The 21313-nt window shown below is 36.9% G+C and overlaps 1 protein-coding gene across 15 annotated transcripts in view; it reads left to right on the top strand.

Annotated features, from left to right (window-relative positions):
- MDFIC (MyoD family inhibitor domain containing) overlaps positions 1-21313 on the top strand; it is a 54022-nt gene that overhangs the window by 1988 nt on the left and 30721 nt on the right. For 11 of the 15 annotated variants that reach the window (XM_026090760.1, XM_026090754.1, XM_026090757.1 and 8 more), the window contains 2 exons: positions 103-258; positions 11518-11649. In XM_026090760.1, coding sequence (XP_025946545.1) covers positions 168-258; positions 11518-11649 — 223 coding nt within the window. In that variant the 5' untranslated portion in view covers positions 103-167. Of the gene's footprint in view, positions 1-102; positions 259-689; positions 720-2003; positions 2044-11517; positions 11650-21313 lie in introns of those variants that run through there. The other 4 variants (XM_026090758.1, XM_026090759.1, XM_026090769.1 and 1 more) reach the window with 4 other exon arrangements.

The following is a 21313-nucleotide window of genomic DNA, read 5'->3' as shown; positions in this document are numbered from 1 at the left end:
GCCGCCGCTTTATTACTGCCCCTCCTCAGCTCCTCGCCCCCGAGCCGTGAGTTTTCTGCATAAAATACATTAAAAAGTCCTTTCATTTGTTTGTTCCTTCAGGGTCGTGTGTTAGTTTTGTTGGAGGGGGGTGCAAGCTCTTTATTACTCGGTGAGAGAGCTGGCAGATGTCCCAAGTGAGAGAACCTCTTCCTCCAGGGCCTGAAGGGCCAGAGCAAGCTCCGACTGAAAACAGCTCTTTGATCTCCCTCCCTGGAGGTAAGTTGCTTTAAAGTTTCTCTGTAATTGTTGCGCCTTTTATTTGAATGATACATTTACTGATTTATTTTGTGGGTTTTAACCCCTCTCTTCTTTCCCCGCCCCCCACCTCCCCTCTTTGTTGTAACTCGTTCGCTTCCACATCTTTGTTGTTTTAACCAGAATTTCCTATGTACAGAAAAGAAGAAGAAGAAAAAAAAGCTGCACTGATGTCAGCACCAGTTTTCACTACCTGAAAAACTGGAGTCATTCAGAGGCAGACCATGCTGTTTCTTAAAAGTGCCTGTTCCGTTTCTCAGCTTTCTGTTTGTAAGCTCTTCTCTGTAAAGCTTCTCTCCTTCCATTTCTTGCAGTAAATTGAGAAATGTAGATCCGAGGGCAGGAGTGTTATTCAGGTTGGAGGTCACTTTGGTGTTTTTTTTTCCTTATAGTCTGTGATGCTGCAGCTAAAACTACTTTCTGTGAGTATTAGCTTGTTTTATATCTGCTGTTCAAAAGGTCTTTTAAAAGCGCAGTCATCCTACTGAGAAATTCTTTAAGTTATGTCTTATTTGCATTTGCACAAAATAAATTAGATTTTGTATATTTGCTTATTTTATCAAGCTATCCTGGTCATTCTTATGCACATAAGTTTGACAAGGTATATTTTAGCTTATCCTCAAAATAGAGAATTATGTTTACCTACTTGAACATAGTTCTGGTTTGTGAAGATGAAACTTCTTTTTTCTCTACAGCTACAGTTTTGTTGTCAAGAAGTCTGACAGTGGTATAAAAATTCTCTGTAGAACAGAAAAATGAAATGGTTCAAAAATTTTAACTTTATACATAGCCAGTTAACTGGAGCAGAGCCTGGTAACACAGTTGTGCAACTGTAGATTAAAGGTGAAGTCTCTGCTTTGGTAACTTGGAAAATCATTAGCTATGTGAAATCAAAGTTGAAGACTCATTTGAGAAAGCAGAAAGTATCTGTAGTTAAGTGAGAAATGTTTTGGCAGAGAGACATGTTAAATTGGCTTATACTTGTCTTATTGTTTGTTTTTTTTTGTCCTAGAGTATGACTCATAACTTCTAAACAGTAAAAAATAATAAAAAAGATTAGATACAGAAGATCAAGCATGCACAACTGAACTGCTAGAATCATATTTTTGCCAGAAAAGTCAGTATCTGTAATACGTGTTTATTTTCAACATGTTTTTATCTGTCATGTGATCAAGTGGCCACTCTGGTTAAATTTTGCATGTAGGCCATACATCAAAATTATTGAAGTTGTAAGTCAGTGAGCTAACTAGCCTAGCCTGGAATGTAGTCTTTTTTACAGTACCACTTTGAATTATGTTTTTACTATGAAAAAAAGTCATGTGTGATTCAATGTTGTAAATATATGCTGTTCTTTTATGCAAAGTAAGGAAGGGAACACTGCTTACAATCCACAGAAAAGTCCACAGTAAAGTTAGGTGCAGAAAATCTGAATGACACAATTATAGTTCACAGCTGTTGAGGTGAAGGATTACAGAGTTAGTTCTTCACAGATCAATAAGGTACAAACAAAGGTAATATATTGATTCAGGTTTGCTCACTGGCCACACCTTTTGGGGCGCTTAAGCACATGCTCAGTTTTAAAGTATATGTATAGTTCGCAGAGGGAGGACGCCTTTCTTTACTGAATTCAGCATTCAAATACATAATTTTTGTTCTAGTGAACTTAGATCTAAGGATAACTGTGGATATTTGTTGCTTTTTTCTAGCCTAAGTCTGTTGGGGAAATGGGGGTGGAAAGAGGAAGAGGTGAGTTCATAACATTTCCAGTCTGTATTCCAGCATTTCTGTTGTCAGCTTTGCTGTGTGTGGTTACAGAGTAAGGTAGTCCAGATATTTCAGGACTGAAGATCTAAGAAAATATATCTGGGACTTTCAACATGCCCCTCCCCCCCAGCCATTAATTCCTTGTGGTGCTGTAATTTACTGTACATTGTCAGGGTGAATAACTGAGACCCTAAAGTGCCAGAATAACACTGAACTCTAAGGCATTAGGTGCATACATAGGAATTAGGCAGGTATTTTTAAGACCTGGACTGAGGTCCGTAGATGGGAAACTGTGAAAAAATAACAATGAGCAGATGTTACACACATTTTATAGCAAAACATATTTTTACACACAAATAAACAAAACCCTCTAAACCTGTTAAATTTTATAGGACTTCCAAAACTACACTGACTTGTCTAGAGTTTGTAGATACTCTAAAAGCTTTGGTTGAAATTCTTATTATTTCTGGAAATAGGCTACAGGTATTTGGAAAATCTGTAATAAATGCAAATATTGCTGTTGTACTTAGAAGCATCTCTTCATATTTAAGTGATGATTCCATATGTTTACAATGAGATACTTAATTCTGTGTTCACCTAGAAACAAAGCTTCCTTGATCAGAAATAACTAGCTTGTGTTGTGTGCGTAATAAAGTATTAAACACATTCCAGTGAGAAAGAAGTTTTGATTGGTAACAACATTCCTTAACATGCTTTCTCTATTTGTTGAACTAGCATAGATACTTTATTTCCTGAGAACAAACTTCTGCTTTTATCTTCTGTAGTTCTATGGGATATTATCAAAAAATCCAAATATTCAGGATGCTCCCTTTGCTGGGTATCGTATACATTCAGATGCTAAAGTTAGTTGTTCTCTTCCATAAAAGGTAAAGACATTACAGCTGAATTTTAAATATTTAACTAATAGCTATCCCACAACCTAAGGAAAAACAAACAAAAAATAAAGCTTAGGCAGGTTTCAGGGATACGCATAAGTTGTGGGTTGAGAGATGGTTTGGTCTACAGATGTGGCATGCCCTGACTTTCACAACTTAAAAGAATTTTTTATATTATTTTAAACAACATGCTCTCTGAACATCATCTCAGTCACTGTTCTTCCTTGTTAGCTCATTTTTGAATTAATGCATAAATATTTGTGTGAGATAATTGGAGCTTGCCTCTCCATAACTGGTGTACTATGACAGAGAGCAAATGTTACAGCAAATGATAGTGAATGATAGTGTCTTTTCTTGTAGCAATGTCAATACTCGATTTCGGTCTTTAAACCTCTACCTTTACCTGTGCCAATGGAATCTGCTATTCTCGGATACAGACTACAGAATGAAAATTTTAACCTAATTTCTATACGTTTAGTTCATTTTTGCCGCATCCTTCCAAAAGCGTAACTCTATGCATAGTTGTTCAAGATCCTCTTCATACTGTCTCTCTTCCCCTATAGCTGCATAGGCTTTGAATCAAATTATGACTACTTCTTTCTGTAAGCTGTGCAATGCAGTCAGAGTGAATAGTGTCACATCTATCTTAAAATGACTATATTTTGGCTCTTAAGTGGTGTTTTCTGCATTGGTAGGTACTAAAATAATGTCCCTAAACAAGGAATCTGACAATTTGTGACCATCAGCCTCTCTGCTTTAAGTAGAATGTTTCAGATGTTAGTAGTCATGTGGTCATGACCAAATCATTTATTGCTGGTACCTGTGGGTAGAGACTTCTTCTGTTAAATCTTCTGCATTTGAATAAACCAGGTAATAGAAGAGATAATCCTGCAAACATGGATCCATGTTTAAAGAATCAGGCCACACTTTAGAAAACTTAGGAGTATCATCTAAAAAGTATTTAGAATGCTTTTACCATTGCTCATTATTAACTAAAAGTAACCTAGAAGAACAGCTAGTGAAAAGTACTTAACTTTCTCAATTTAGAAAGAAAATAAATAAAATAAAGGGTATCTTTATTATGAAAGTGAGACTGATAATTGCACTTCAAGTGTAAGAACTTTCTAATAACTATTTAGATGATGGAAATCCACTTGAAGGTATTTTTGTGGGGTGAGGGAAGAAGATGGAGAAGTCTACTAGAAATATTTGGAGTCAAATTCTGTAAGTAAGTGACCCTTGTTACTTTACTGGAGTGACCCTCCAGTACAAATCATGTCACTGTTGCTGGATGGAGATGTGATTCTGATTTACTGTCTGAAGAAACAATATTCAGCAATTAATTCAGGAAAGTACAAAAAGCATGTTCTGCTCTTCAAGGATGTGCTTTAAGTCCCTTAATGTTTTATGTGCTTAAGTGTTTCCATGAATAGGGATACTAAAGGAACTTTCTAACTAGATTAGATACGAATGACAGAAGTCTTACTTGAAGGGAATGTCTGGAAATTCTTAAGGTGACAACTATTACTATCACTGTAATAGCTGTACTTTACCAGCAATGCCTTGGTGTTATGAGTAATGGAATTTCTTTTTAACGGTTAACCAATACACTCAAATAGTTCAAACTTACCAAGTACCTCCTCTGTATTTGTGTTTCCACTTACGATCTGACAGTAGTTTAGTGAATCTGTGTTAATTTGTTTTATACTTGTCTGTCAGTACTAAAGCATTTATTGAACGGTACTGACTAAAATACCCACAACTTTCGTAAGTGTCTAACTCTAGTTTATCATAAAAATGCACTTCTGCTTTCAGTTTCATGTAGTTCCAGTAAAGTGATTCATCTCCACATGGGTGTGATACACTTATGCTTCATAGAGTTGAGTGTAAAGGTCTTGCACCAAATTTGAATTATTTTTGCTTCATCTCATAGGTTAATTTTATATCACAGTTATTCTTCTCAGATTTCATTCCAGACTTTCACAAGTTAGACTTCTCTTTGTTTTAAACAGTCATTTTTTTTCCTAATAAGTAGCATCCAAAGATGAGCATGTCTATACTAGTGTTTTCATTTGGATCAGCAATGCAGAATCTCCTCTTCACCCTCCCTTACTGTGCTTTGGCTTGCTTGTGGAGTGATCTTGGGGCACCTGGACTGGATTCCTTCTGGATGAAATAAACTGCAAGATGCACATCAGGAATGTGCCTAATGTACTCCAGCCACTAATGAGTCTTCAGTCTTTGAGACTACACTAGAGAGCTAGTCCAAAGTAGAATGCCCCAAGAAGAAGTATGGTATGCAGTAAATGTCCTTAACATCAACTCTTTCACTGTACAGGTTCGGTTTTATTGGATCAAGCTACTTGTTAATGTAGGCAAAGCCACTGAGTTAATACTGCTCAGCACTTTCATGAATCTTAATTTTTGTATACATATGCAAAATACTGTTGTATGAATGACAAAAATTTGTAACTAACCATTTGGCAATTTGTATGACTAAATGTGGAAAGAAGTTTTGACTTACGTATTTGAACTTTTAAATGCTTTTAATAGTATAGAGTACCTATTTGTGCTTTGATATTTATTGTTAAATCATCATTCCTGAACTCTGTCAAGTGTTGTCGAACCTGTAGGATATCAATAATTGTTACCTTTGGAAAATTCTGTGTAAGAGCTTTCCAAGAAGTTCAGTTGAATTGGTCTAATTTTAAGAGACTGATTTCTTCAGTGGCATTTTTTGGAGCCGTGGAAGGTTGTAAGGAGACATTTAAGTGAAATCCGTGAAATGACACAAGATCAAATTAGTTTATTTTTAAAACAATCAAGCATCTAAATGGAAGCCTCCAACTCAAATTTGTAGATTTATTGATATTAATGTTTCACTTATATTATAGAACCAGTCATTTATGAAGTGAGAGCATTTCAGGCAAATCATGAACTAGAGTAGGCATTCTGTTATACAGATAGCACGGTTGGACTTGTTGGAATGCATAAAAGTTTTAGGCATTTCATGAAATAACTGGTGTGACTGTTAATAGTTGCATTGTGAAACCTGGTATTATGGATGTTCCATTGCATTATTATTGTGAAAAGTGGAATTTTCTGTGGGAGATAGTATCCTCAGATGTTTCTTGCCAACTAGGGTGTTAATGAATGAAGGAAATGTTAAAAATGCAGTGTTAGCTACATGCTCTTCAATCCCTCTCAACTGCTGTAGGCTTGAGACAGAAAAGCCTTTTGTTATCTTCCTTTTGGGAACTTTCTTAAACTTTTTTGTTCCTCACAGACCTTCTACTTTTGGGGTGTTTTTTCCACTTTTATAATTTCTCTCTTTGAAGGATAAAATTCCAATTGTGATAGCTTGTGGCTTAGCACCACGTATGTTGAAATCTGCGCCTGCCTCTTCAGAGATAGCCACTGAGGAAGTTGGAGGATTCACATTTAGGCCCCAGCAGCTCTGCCAAATTCAGGTGCCTAAGTACTGTTGCTTTGCCATGCTACTGTCATTCCTCTGCCCTTAGACAGTGCAACTGCTGAACTGTTCCAGTTGCTGCATTTTTTGTGGCCAGTGGCTTTTGGGCCCTCCATCGTGCCAGTTCTTTGTGCTTGTCTCTGTCTCCTGGAGGAGAATGATGCACTTCAAGGTGCCCAGCAATTGCCTTTGCTTTACTTTCAATTTGTTGTTGCAGCAGCATTTTTTTTAATTCATTGTAGATTATGTAATTTCCCTGTGTCAATATACAAATGCTGAACCTTTTCTCAAGTCCAGTTTCTCATGTTGCCATACTTAAAATTCACTTTCTTGGAAGAGAAGGCTGAATCAATATAGTCTCATATGCCATTTAATGAATAGAATCAGCTGTTCATGATGGTCTGAGGATGTCTAACCTGCTTATATGGGCTTTTGCTTCCCTTTTCTGCATGTTCAGGGATTGAATATTACATAATTACTGATGCATTAAGGTATGATGCCATGTTAGATTGGTCTTACAGTAGCCATGTTTGAACACTCTAAGACTCATTTCTGAGTAAACTCAAGAGACATGGGGGGGGGGACAGCTAAACTGTGAATGTACAAAGGGACAAGCATGTGAAAAAGAAAAGGCTTGAATTCTTTGAGGTGTGTCTTCTCAATGTACATTCATTACCTGTCTTTTTTGCATTTTCTATCAGAGTTTTGCATATTAATGGGAAGTCCACTCAATATGCTCTGCATTATCATAGACAAAGGTGAAATAAATATAACTTTGAAAAGTGGAATACTTCACTGGGAACCTCTAAGGAATTTTTAGGATTTTAAGAAATTTAAGAGATTTTAGTTTGACCTGTGTACCAGTACTTTATAAAAGCATAGAAGATAGGAATGGAAGGGATCTTTAGAGACTGCATTGTATACCATTCTTGTCCAACTATACATAAGTCTTCTTTGACAATTCAAGCTGTTTATCAAAGTTTTCTTTTGATAAGGCTATTACAATAGTTATATTTCTGGTGAGCCAGACTGCTGCCAGTATTCTGTTGGTGGAGTCTTGTAAAATGTATTTGTCATGAGGAAAAGAAATGTATGTAATCAGAGGCACATGCTACAAACCAAAACAGGAGTAAAGAATCAATGTTACAGTTGTCTCAACTGTGAAGAAAAATATTGGTCCCATGAAATATGTGTATTGCTGTGTAGTTTTAAAAATAAATATAAAAAGATTATGGTAGAATGAAGAATGTACTATAAAAGAGATTTTTATATGCCTTAAAATAACAATCCCAAATAACCAAAGATTAGTAGTTCAATTAGTTCACTTATTTCATGAAACAGTCAATTTGAGAAGTGATTAAAAATTTTGGTTTTTTTACTAAACAGCTTCACAGTTGACTGTAATATAGATATGATTCAGGTTGTTAACCATCTCAGTTCTGTTCTTTGCTTGCATGTTGTCTCTCTTCCTTGTTTAAATCTTAAACTTGCATTAATCTCTACACAAATAGAATTTGTGCCCATGCTGACCTCCAGGATAAAACACTGTGGGATTGCCATTTATTTTTGAAGCGGTATATAGCCAATTAGGTTGCTGATCTGGAGACTGAAATGTGGTACGCATGAGTAGTACCAAGCACCAAGATAAGAGGACTATGTTGCTTTTATGACATGACCTAGAGTAGCTTACAATGGTTCTGAAGAGAGATTGGATTTCTACCTCAACGTATTTTATTAATTGCAAAGATGTTAGATTTTTGGAAGGAAGCAGCACTGGATAAAATATGTTTGTTTATGTAGCATCAAACATTCCTGCTTGAGTATTTAGCAGCCAGACTCAGAAGATAATGATTCTTTTCTTCCCATTACTTAAACTGCTAGGAAGAGCATGCCTTTTACTTGTTGGCTGTCAGTTTTGGAGGTTAATCACATGAGAGCGAAAGGGTGTACTAAAGGAAGCAGAAGCTAGCATACCAGGAAAATATTCCATAAAATTTCTTAAGGTTAAGCTTGATTAAAGCAGAGAATTGTTATAAATTTCTTTAGAAATGCACTGGAAAAAGGACATACCTGTTTTATGTCCAGATCTTGCCATTACTACTTGTGTCAGCTGTAGGCTTTATTAAAATTACTCTGCAACAAGCATAGCACATCAGAGAAAAATAAGGTCTTTACTTTGTGTGGATTCTTACTGGTCTTGTAATTTTTAAATGTATTGTTTTTCATAAACTACTCTTATAACTATTTCTATGCACCTAACAGAAATAATGGTATCAACAAAACACAGACTTTGTAACTCAGAAGCATTCTTAAGGCTGTTTGTTTTCACGTCTGATTGGTTGGTATGTTGTAGTTGCACTTCTAGAATAAAAAAAAAATTGAGATGCTATGATCTCATCATCAGTTGCTTATTTTAAGGGAATAAAGGAAGAGTTTTCTTTGTTCTGAAACTGAGACTTGGTGCACATTCATGAAACAATAACAAACAATCAGGATACCATCTTTTGTTTATGTTCTCTGTTCTGGTGCGTTGTTTTTTTTTAATACTGTGTATATATGAAAAAATCATAAATAGATATAACATAAGGCCTACTCTTTATAAAGCCCCATATTATAGAATCTGCCATTAATTTAGTCTTTCTAGTGAGATATCAAATAAGCTGTTAATGTCAGTGGTGTAGGCTTTTGTTCTGGACATTGATGGGGAAGTCTTCAGATGAATTCAATAGATCAAAGACCAGATATTCAATTAATGTTAATTGTAGTAAATTTCCTATCAAGATTGTTTGGTATTCAATAGCCATATTGTTTTTCTTTTCAGTAGTGTACCTTCCCTTTTTGTTGTCAGTCATTGATATTGTTTATATGGTTTTGACAGATCATTTACCATATCCAGCTGGAATAATAGAAGTAAACGTCAGAAAATACACATACAACTTATTAAGCAAAAAAAGATACCGGACAGAAAAGAAGTAGAGGAATGAAAACTAAGTAGCTATAAATAATGATATTTGATTGCATTCTGCACATCTTCCAATTTATTAGGTAAAAATGTAATCTTAGAACACTGAGTGGCCAATAGTTTTAATATTAATCTTTCTTTACAGTTGTTCATTATTTGCTACATCAAATAGTAGGGCTCTGCAAAGTTATATCCTGTACAAGACAGTTGGGTAGAGTGGCTCTCCAGTATTGTACTACCAGTGCAGGGTTGATATCATTGTAATCTTAGTGTTGTTATTGTAGCAAAGTAATTGAAGAGTAGAATCTTTTAAATCTTTTAAAATAGTTCATTTAGGCTTAGCCTTTCTATATGAGAAGAAGACTGTGCAGTGCTTGGAGTTCTTTTATACTTGCTGTCTCCAGGATGCTACTTATTTTCATTCAGTCTATTTCAGGGCACTTTAAAACACATTTGCAACTAATTCCTGACTGCACAGACAAAATCATCACACTATATTATAGCTGTATTTGTATCTGATAGATATCTGGTAGAAATAATTTGTGATTGACATCTGCCATAGGGTTTGGAAAATTTGGGGGTTTTTGGCTAGGATGAGAATATAGGTGAGATTAAATCGTATGGGGCAAGATGCAAAACTCATTGAAGTCAGCGTATGTCTTCCTGATTACTTCAGGAACTTAATGTCAATCCCAGTGAAACAGTTCATCTCAGGATGGGCTTGAGGAAGTGCTGACCAATTTGTTGAAGAAATGGGGATGTGAGGGAGAGCTGAGAGATAAGTACCGTGTAGGTAGCTTGGCCAGACATTTCAGAGGTGGAAATTAATAGAAGAACAGCAGTGCTTGAAGGCACATGCTACTATACATACGATATAGCATGCATTATTTTGAGTGATGTTCAATGGCTCAGTTTAATAGGGTGGATAACAAAGGCAGAAAGTTAGGATTTAAAATCAAACTGCTGTTAGTTACATAAAGAAACTAACCTTAGTGTGCCGCAGTAGCAGTAAGTGATTTCTCTGTGTTTCAAGACTGGAATCATTGCTTTAGCTGTGAATATGATATTATTACATTGTGATAAGTGGCTTAAAAACATGTTCTAGTTTGAAACAAGTAAATAGAGCTAACAGACTTTTCAACAATTGTTCATTTACTGTAGCTTAACTGTAAATATAAAATTTTATACATACATTCAAAAAATACTTCAGTCTAAAAATATTTGGTATTTTACAGATGCCTCAAATGTGAGATATAATTGATAATCATTGACAGCAAATAGTGAGCAAAGTAATTCCAGATTTGGAAATGTTTTCTTGAATGCTAGTGGGAAAATCTTGTAGCAATCAGGAACAGAAAGATTTGTGTGTGTGTGAATTTCCCCATTAAAACAATAACAATAGCAAGAGTGAAAGCTGTCGCTTATCATCTTGGTTTGAGAAAATACAGGTCTGCTATGTTAACTGGAGAAACCATCAAAACAACAGGATCTGCTATCTTGTAAATCAGCTTAAGAATTCCTCAAACAACTTTACTGTGTAAACTTCCATGCATCTTGTATATACCTGGAGGGAGGAAATCATTTTTCCTTTCATCGTAGGCTACAAGTTGACTTTTATTCAAGAATGGCTTTTAAAAGACTTAATGAAAAAATAGGAAATTGTGTCATAATAAAGTTTTTATACTAATCAGATTTGAAGTCTTTAGTCATAAGTTGAATTGTAAATACAAGAGACGAGACTTGTGAAATTTCTGTGGCTTTTATATGCCAGACACACCTACATGGGCAGAAAATAATGTTTTTTGTGTCTCAACAGATTCAAGTTTTTATATGAAAATGACGTGGAAAGTAAACATAAACTCATCAGTAACTTGTCATTATAAAAGTTGTGGGCATGTCTAAACATATAATCACTAAAAGACTTTCTTAAAGAGAAATTATTTTGATCAGGAGACAAAACAAATTTAAAATTGACTTTATTAGGAATTATTTCTAAGGAAAGTTTATAAGATGTTAATGCAAATTATATTTTATGTTCTCTAGTTTTTAACTTTAAAAGATGAGTTTTGCTCACATTAAGGAAAAATATGTCAGAAACTAATATTTTAAAATTTCTTTTGACTTAGAAAGATCCAACCAAGAGAATACTGCTGTAGGAGATAAAGATATAACACAGCCTTCCAATAACCAAAATATACAACCAGAGATACAGGAGCAGGCTGTCTGGGGAAATCACACTGATGGTGACCTCATCAGAAGTAAGTATTTCCAGAACAGATTGTTGCTATTTAGGCTTGCTTTAGTAGTGTACCAGGATACTGCCAGTTGATTCAGTTAAATGCATGTCAAATGCATTGTGTTGCAACTATAATGCATGCCTACAGAGTTTCTTTCCTGGAATGACTCCTACTATCAGCATGTATCAGCAAAGAGTTGAAACAAAGGTGTGATATGAGTGTCTTCCTGCTGCAGCGTGTTCAAGAACTCTATAGCATTTACCTTTTAAAGCCCTAAGGTTATATTCTTTCCTTATTGTTCATAATGGGAAAGCAGAAGGCTGATGAACTGCACTGTGCTGCTGTGCTAGATATCATCATCTTAGATTTCTCAGGTTATGCTTTTAAGTAGCAGAGTAAAGTATGTTGAGAACAGTGAGGTGAAAGTTGATAAAGAGTTTTGAGTTATAAAGTAGCATAAGTGCTGGAAAGCCTATGTAACAAAATATAGTCCTTTCACATACAAAATTAGAAGAATGTTGTAAGACACAGTTTTAACCTAAAGTGCTGTGGAATTATGTTTTTTAAAATTAGTTTTTACAAGTCAACAATCCTGGTTTATGTTTTGGATCTTTTAAAACGTAAAAAAAGTATGTAAGGTTATTCCCATTTTTCTACTGAATTGAAGAACATGTGGTGCCCAAAAGATTGTCCACAATTGCAGTCTCCTAAGGCTAAAATACTTCTGTTAACCGCCAGAGCTAATGCTACTTTAACATTCTGTAAATATTTGGATGTTAGATGCTCAAGGGAGGGGCAGCATGAGAAACTGTTCGTTAATTATAGGGTGTATTCAGAAAGCAAATGGACTAAATGCTAAATGGTGCTTCAGCTTTCCCTCTGAGATCCTTGTCTGACCATGCACTCCAGGTTCAGTTTTTCTTTACACTGCATATCTACTATACCATACACAGCAGGCTAAATTCATATTTCTGAGCCTACTGTTGTCATAGTTGGTTATTCTCTTTGGAGTTATGGGGGTTTCTTTTTGCTTTTTTTTTGTGTGTCTTATCTGTATGATTGTGTCCCCTGAACTTTGTGTGAGCATTTGAATAGATCTTTCAAATCTTAGTTAATTCTTTTTTTCTAAATAATGAATCCCAGTAAATACTTTCTTATATCCTTAATTCATTGTATAGTTAGTCTAGAACCTGTACAGGAGAATTTAAATTTAGCAAAGCATCTGATAATTTAAAAATAATTCTTAATGTCCTATAAAAGGGGAGAATTGTCCTGAACAGTTTGAGAGTTTACTTACTCCTATTTGTCCCTGGCAAACCAAACAAGCTGTCTGTGCTTTTTTTTTGAGAAACGGCAAGGTGGGCATGTCATCTGCTACTTTTGGAGTGGCCTCTTTCTCATTCACTCTTCCTAGAGGCTTCCTCATTCCTAGACCTCTGGGAAAGCAGAATTATTTAGTAGCAGTTTTGCAGAGTGTCTGAACTATGGTGGAAATGACAAAATATAATAGGGTGGTGCTGTGGTTCCTCTAACCTGTTCACTGCAAGGACATACTCTAGCAGCTGAGCTGGGGAAGTGGGAGAAGAAAAGGTAAATTTTTTTCAATGTATGGTAGAAATTGCAGCAGATTTTGCAAGTTTCTAGCAGTAAGGGTGGTGTAAAGTAGCATGACAGTTATATGCAGTTATATGTCTCTGTGATGGGAAGGTTATCTATCTTTGAATTAACAAAGTGACAGGAAAAAGGGTAAAGATATGATAAAATCGGAGGTAGGTTGTAGTGCTGCACTGAATAAATGTGCTGCTGTGGGAGTTGGTAGCAGTTTTACCCTTCGCTCTGTTGAAAGCAGGCTTAGGTGAAAGCTGGGATAGTGGCTTTATTATGATATATGCTTGAGTAGTTGCTGTGATGCAGTCATCTCTTTGTTTCTATTTCATTGTTTCTTTTTTACCTTTAATATTCCTATTGCCAAATAAAATCTTCCAGAAAGAAGAAATGAAAATGGTAAAATTAAAGCAGCTTGTATTTTTGTCAGGTGTGGCCATGAGTAAAGTCTTTTTAAAACTGAGGAATAGTGTTTGGCTCAATTACAAATAACTCCTGCAATATGTAAAAGTTTGAATAACAGAACAAGTAGAACAAAGAGAACCTTGTTTATATCAAAGACTGTTTAGGTATTTCATCTTAAATAACAAGTACTGTAGCTCAGAATGACAGTGATTCAACCAAATCTATCACCCCACTAGACCAAAGTTCGCAGAATACTGCATATTAAAAGAAGTCTGAGATTAGAAGTAAACAGCATTTTGACTATTCAGGTTTATTTTAAAACTGTTTCTTTAAATTGCTTTAGACAGGGCACACTTTAATTTTCTTAAGTATTGACATCTATTTACCACTATCCTAATGATTCAATTTCTTTTTTTCCCGTACAGATTGCTTTCCACCCCCATAGTTGATGCATAGTCCATTTGTGCTAGCCTTAGCTTTCACTTTATAAATGTTTCCAGCTGTTAATTTCCTAGGTTTTCCTTGTTTGCAGCTGTTTTACCCTGCTGTTATATGGAAGTAAATTAATCAGTCAGTTTTATTGGCACACCAACAACGAAGTCCAGTGTTAGAGGCTCTGTAATGACTTCATTGTGTATGATTTCTCATTTGCACTTGTAAACTCAGTTTACCAGGCAACATCAATAAACTAAAACGCTGCAGCCATTTTCCACAGTAGGATGTTTTCAGTTCACCTTTACCGTGCAGTCCTTTTCTCAAGCTGCTTTTTTTAGTCTCTAGATGAGGAGATTTCCCCCAGATTCTCCCCCTTCCAACCTCCTTTGGAGTATCCTTCTTCCCAGAATGAAGACTTTCGTAATATCCCAGGGAAATGGCTAATCTTACGGGAAGCTCTTGCCAAGCAATTAATTGGTTCTGAAAAGAGCTTGAGTCATGGTAGATGAGGAGGTGAATATTAATTTTCAGAGCAACACTGTGCCTGAAAAGGTTACTGTAATCTTTGGACATATAAACAGGGGAGAGCTAAATAAGAGGAAAATGGTTGTATTACCTTTCTGTATTAACTGTTAATGCATTTGCGTAACTGTTACTGGAATACTGTGTTCCGCTGGAGAACAGTTAGGGATGAATCACAAATATCTCAGGAATCACTGAGTATTTGAAAACATGCCTTATTGTGAAAAAACTCATGTGGTTCAGTCTGTTTAGTGTTAACAAGGAGGAGGTTAGAGAGTGGCTTGCTTAGTCCCTAAGAAGCATGATACCATGAGGAACAGAAATTTGATAATTCTTAACTGTAGTGAACAAAGGGAGAACTTACAGCTAATGTCTGGAAACCGAAGCTAACATAAGACTAGAAATAAGGTGTACATTTTTAATAGCAAGAATATTTGAGAACATGAAGAACTGCCAACTGTTTGTTTTTCAGATGCGCTAGTTAGGCTTTACTCTTCAGAAATCTACCATAGCTATCCAGATTCTTGAATTTTAGCACCTGAGTAAGAGACATCCTCTTTTCTCTAAAGCTGTGATAATCTTAGTTTTTTTACCTCAGGTATATTTCAAGGCAGTAATGAGACCTATCCCTTTCCCCTCATAGATACGCACACATCCTTTGCATTTTATTTCAGTTGGTAGAGGTTCTGGTTTTAAAAAGAGCTTAGCCTTAGAATAGCTTCACTTGTTTTTCCTTCTTCAGTAGTGTATTTTAAATACCTGCAAGCACCTTCTGCTTATTTTCACTGTGTGATCTGGTGGCCTGTAATGGAGACATTCTGCTTCTGTTGTCACTCACCTTTGGCAAGTGAGAAAGACTGAACGTTTAAACATACAGCAGGGTAAGCTGTGGCTATGCTTCATTCCTGCAAAGTCAAAGGAGTTTTTGCTGTTCCACATTGCCACAAAGTCCTGTTTTGTTCTTTGGGAAAGCTTTTTTTTTAAGGTGAAATGGCTGTGAAGGTGGATTTCAGAATATTTAGGCTGAAGGTTTAGAGAGAGTTATCATTAGTGTGTGTTGTTATGTAGGGGAAGGAATGTTTAGGAGGCGGAAGAAAATGCCAGTGTCTTGAACACTATTTGCTTGTGAGGATTTAATCTCCTTTCTGGTTCTCAAGCAGGACCTTAGCTTTGTGATATTTAAGAAAACAAAAAACATCTACCATAGATTCAAATTGTCATGAATAATTGATTAATAATAATCCAATTCTCAAGATTAAATACCTAAAATATACCCACATTTTACGAATGGAAAGGTCATTGCTATCCATCATTTCCTAGCTTCAATTTCCTTTTTCTCCTCCATGAAACACCCTCCTGGTAAGAGTGTTCTTCAGAGAAGGGGATGCTTCGTTTGACTCTGCGGGGATTAAACAATTATGTTTGTTGTTGTATACCCTATTTTATTTAGTACATTCTTATTTATTGCTTTTTGTTGTAGTGAAATATAAAATTAGATGCTTTTTATCTTTTGTTTTATATATTTTCATGTTAATATTTTTACTTTATATGGCTATTTAATCAAAATGTTGTCTGCAGATTCCCTTTTCTTCTTGGCTAAGCAGTGAGTTGTTTTTTTTTTCCATAGTTTAAATGATGCCATTTGGGTTTGGGACTTTTTTTTGCTAATAACAAGAAGATGTTAAACTGTCTTTTTGTTTGGTCTTAATTCAAAATATCTTTTTCTGGATACCATACAGTGCACATTAATCTTACAGATATTGTGAATTCAGATGAATGTTTTTATTCTATTTAAAAAATAATGCAAGTACTAGAGATAACTTAAATGGTTCCTTTCAAAGTTAGAAGGTATAACACATACAGTCTTCTTTCAGTGTAACTCACTGTGTGGGCATAGAAATCTTGAAGAATTGATTAATGGAAATTATTCAAAATATCTTGCCGAGTCTAAAAGGTGTATTATTTTACTTAAAGCAGTGATTGCATAATGTTCCAAGTATACCCACTCCATCTGCCTGTGACAAAAAGTGTGGACCTATGAATGAATAAAATTTAGTCATTTCAATACTTAAACATTGAAATACAGGAATGGAATATTTGGTATTTAGATCTGTCTTTAAAGAAGATCAGTCTTTGAGGAATTTAGCCAGTAGAAGTAATAATGGAGATGTGAAGGACCTCCCAAAAAGCTCCTCCCCCAGGGAGATTTTCTAATCCTTTCTCCAGCAGACAAGTATCTTCTGTTTCTCCCATTAATGTGGGAGTTCTCTTACTATTCCGGTTCTCAAAGTCATTGCAAAACTGCTCCCGTACATACTGATTGTCCTGATGTTTTTTTAACCTTTTCATAACCAGTTGCAAGAATCCTGACAAAGCATGTAGTTTTGAAAACATTACTTGAAAAGACTGTGAATCAGCTAGTTCTTTTAGCACAACATAGGAGGTGAAATGTGATTTATTATAATAGTTTTCAGCCTTTGATTATTTAAACTGGAAGAAAGCTAGATAGTAAGTTGTACAGCATGTGCTACACAAAGTATTCATGCCACCCAAGATAAAGCGTCTCATGAATGTGGTTGTGAGAATTAAACCCTTTAGTAATGTTTTTGAATTTAGTCAATTTGAAAACAGGCCACTGTGTTGTGCAATTAGATTCCTAGTAGGGCCTGTGAAAGCCTCTTGAACCTAATCCTGCTGAAGATGCATCAGCTATAACTGAGGAGAATGAATAATGGTTCTCTTGCAATAAGCTAGTAAATACAAGAGAGAAATCATAAGTCACTACTATCAGGACACCAAGAGAACAATGATTTTCAGCATTCCAAATAAGTAAGTGAAGTTTGAATCTGGCGCATGCACATATGCGACTGGATCTTATGTTCACTACTGTTCACCTGAGTCTTGGTAATTCAGCTGGAGTTATTTTGAGTCTCCCCCCCCCCCCCGCTTTTTACTGGACAATGAAGATGTGCTGTTCCTAGTATTTCTTTGGAAGGCTTTTGTAGAAAGATAGGCCATTTTTGCTCCTGAAAGTGTACCCATCTTTTCCCCATTTTGATTTCTCATAAGAATTTCTAGAATTAAAGTCTCTCAGCTGAGAAGATCTTACATCCAGAGAATTTCACACTTCATTGTTTCACAACTGTAGCATTTTCATTTAACCTTGTCCTGGGCAGAGGGGCTTTTTCTCAGATAGCCAGACCCTTACAATTACAATCTTTAACATTTAAGACTGAGTCTTCAGCATTAACATAAGTCTGTGGAATGAATGGGATCACAGAGTCACACAATAGTTGGGGTTGTATGGCACCTCTGGAGGTCATCTGGTCCAACCCCCTGCTCAAGCAGGGTCAGCTACAGCAGGCTGCCCAGGACCATGTCCAGTCAGGTTTGACTGTCTTGGAGGCTGGAGACTCCACAACCTCTTGGGCAACCTGTTTCAATATTCAACCACCCTCACAGTCAAGAAGAGTTTTCTTATATTCAGGTGTTATTTCCTGTGTTGCAGTTTGTGCCCACGCCTCTTGAATGCCTTTGAGTGCCATTGATGTGCTGTTAGTAGTCCCTTACTTATAAAGAGAGTTGCTGTGGGATTAGTATGTTTTATTTTCTATGGAATGTCTCCCCTTCGACCCTAGAAGAATGTTCTGAAGTGATGTTAATGATGGATTGCAGTGGCTGTCAGATGGGAGGAATTTGCAAACTGTATGGCTGACTCTGTGTGAGGAAAGAAACTTCTTGCTTTTGTTGTTACATATACAGAACAGTAGTTAAACTTCAGTGAGAACTTTAAACTGCACCAGATGACCATAAGATAGTTGCATGTATTCTACATATCACCAGTAGTCAGAATTACCTGGAGCCTTTCATTTACTGTTTTACCATTCTTCTGACTCTCAGAACATCATCTAAATTTATGGTCTGAGGCAGGGGAAGTTTGGATGACAGTAATCATCAGTACCAGACAAAGGTGAAATTCTTCAAGTAATGTAAAGATTACTGTGCTTGTTGTGTTTGAGCCTGAAGTAAATTGTATCTTAATTTCAGAATATTTTCCTTTGTTGTATTGGTACTGTCTCAGAATTAATGTGCTGGTATGCCTAGATGGGAAAGAATATTTATATTCTTTTCTTGATTAGTTTTGCGCATAGGGAAAGCTATACAATATTTTTGTAGTGGTTCCTTAAAGAGGAAGAGGAATAAAACTCTGACTGTCTTCTATGTAAAATATTATACTACAAAGCCAATGAGTCAGTGTGGTTTCAGTCTGCTATTTGTAGTAATAACGGTATTCAGTTGGCCATTTTTAGCAAAGAAAACACCAAATTACAAACTGTATGAAAGTATCATCATGCAAGTCTTACTTTTAGGAACCTGTTTTCTGGCAAAAAATGTCTTGAACTTAAATCATGGCAAAAATTCTGTTAGTCTTTCTCTCTTTAATTTCTCTTTTATTTGTGCTGTCCTGTATATGGAAAACTTGGAGTAAGTTTTGTATAGCTAAAGAGATAATACATACTGTTTGCATGTCAAAGTGGCCCTGATGGGAGGCACTCATGAGTGCTGAGGGAGCTGGCAGACATCATTGCTAGGCCACTCTCAATCATCTTTAAAGGACGTGGAGAACAGGAGAGGTGCCTGAGGCCTGAAGGAAAGCCAACATCACTCCAGTCTTCAGAAAGCGCAAGAAGGAGGACCCAGGGAACTACAGGCCAGTCAGCCTCACCTGCATCCCTGGAAAGGTGATGGAGCAGCTCATCCTGGAGGCCATCTCCAAGCATGTGGAGGAAAAGAAGGTGATCAGGAGTAGTCAGCATGACTTCACCAAGGGGAAATCATGTTTAATCTGATAGTCTTCTGTGATGGGATGACTGGCTGCATAGATGAAGGGAGAGCAGTGGATGTTGTCTACCTTGACTTCAGCAAGGCTTTTGACACTGTCTCCCAGAACATCCTCATAGGCAAGCTCAGGAAGTGTGGGACAGAGGAGTAGACAATGAGGTGGATTGAGAACTGGCTGAATGGCAGAGCTCAGAGGGTTGTGATCAGCGGTGCAGAGTCTAGTTGGAGGCCTGTAGCTATTGGTGTGCCCCAGGGGTCAGTACTGGGTCCAGTCTTGTTCAACTTCTTCATCAGTGACCTGGATGAAGGGACAGAGTGCACCCTCAGCCAGTTTGCTGATGATACAAAACTGGGAGGAGTGGCGGATACACCGGAGGGCTGTGCTGCCATTCAGAGAGACCTGGACAGGCTGGAGAGGTGGGCGGAGAGGAACCTCCTGAAGTTCAACAAAGGCAAGTGCAGGGTCCTGCACCTAGGCAGGAATAACCCCATGCACCAGTACAGGTTGGGGGTTGACCTGCTGGAAAGCAGCTCTGCAGAGAAGGACCTGGGAGTGCTGGTGGACACCAAGTTAAGCATGAGGCAGCAATGTGCCCTTGTGGCCAAGAAGGCCAATGGTATCCTGGGGTGCATCAGGAAGAGTGTTGCCAGCAGGTCGAGGGAGGTGATCCTCCCCCTCTCCTCAGCCCTGGTGAGGCCACCTCTGGAGTACTGCGTCCAGTTCTGGGCTCCCCAGTACAAGAGGGATGTGGCACTACTGGAGCAAGTCCAGCGAAGGGCTACAAAGATGATTAGGGGACTGGAGCATCTCTCTTATGAGGAAAGGCTGAGAGAGCTGGGCCTGTTTAGCCTGGAGAAGGGGAGGCTGAGAGGAGATCTTATCAACGTGTACAAGTATCTGAAGGGAGGGTGTCAAGAGGATGGGACCAGACTCTTTTCAGTGGTGCCCAGTGATAGGACAGATGGCAACGGGCACAAACTGAAACAGGAAGTTCCATCTGAACATGAGGAAAAACTTTTTCACTGTGAAGGTGACTGAGCACTGGAACAGGTTCCCAGAGAGACTGTGGAGTCTCCTTCTCTGGAGATATTCAAAACACGCCTGGAGGCGATCCTGTGCAACGTGCTCTAGGTGACCCTGCTTGAGCAGGGGGGTTGGGCTAGATGATCTCCAGAGGTCCCTTCCAACCTCAACCAGTCTGTGATTCAGTGAAAATAATTACATTAATTCTTGAAAATTCAGAGAGCCAAAATCGCTTCTTTTGAATTTTGTGCTTACTGATTAAAAAAAGGAAAGATTTGAGGGGCTTAAGGCTGCATCAGAAGTCTTATCTAAGTAATTGTGGTTAGACATTTTTCTTCTTTAAATAGCTATCCAGAGGAAAGAAGGGTCAGAAAACTAGTTATTTATTCTGCATTCTGGTATTATCTGCAGTGTGAAAGGAGCCACAAATACCTTTCCTTGCCCTTTACAAAAATACTTTCAGGGAAAACATGGGGCCTGTGACCTATTTGTGTGTTGTTGTTTTTTTTATTTAATTTCTTCATGACTCAAACCCAAAGGATTCCTTTTAAAAAACATTCAAATGTCAAATAGCTGTGGTCACTCAGGCTATTTCTAATATCAATCTTGTTAACTCATTGTATTGATGAGTTAGGCCTCCAGAAATGAGCCTTGGTTGAAGAGAACGATGCTTAGAAATACTTGCCACCACTAACTACTCTTAAATGAAATGTATTCTTCTAGCATGTAAAACATATATTTTTGTATGGAAACTGTTCAGGAAATTTGTGCTGATGAAATATAAACTAACATCATTCTAACAAAATGGTTTTCAAATTCTAAGTTTTCTGTCTGAATACATGAAAATTAGAG

This window comes from Apteryx rowi, unplaced genomic scaffold, assembly GCF_003343035.1.
Source record: "Apteryx rowi isolate R43461 unplaced genomic scaffold, aptRow1 scaffold_878, whole genome shotgun sequence".
NCBI classification, from domain to species: domain Eukaryota; kingdom Metazoa; phylum Chordata; class Aves; order Apterygiformes; family Apterygidae; genus Apteryx; species Apteryx rowi.
Note: the sequence above shows the minus strand (reverse complement) of the source record. Positions and strands in the feature narration are given on the sequence as shown.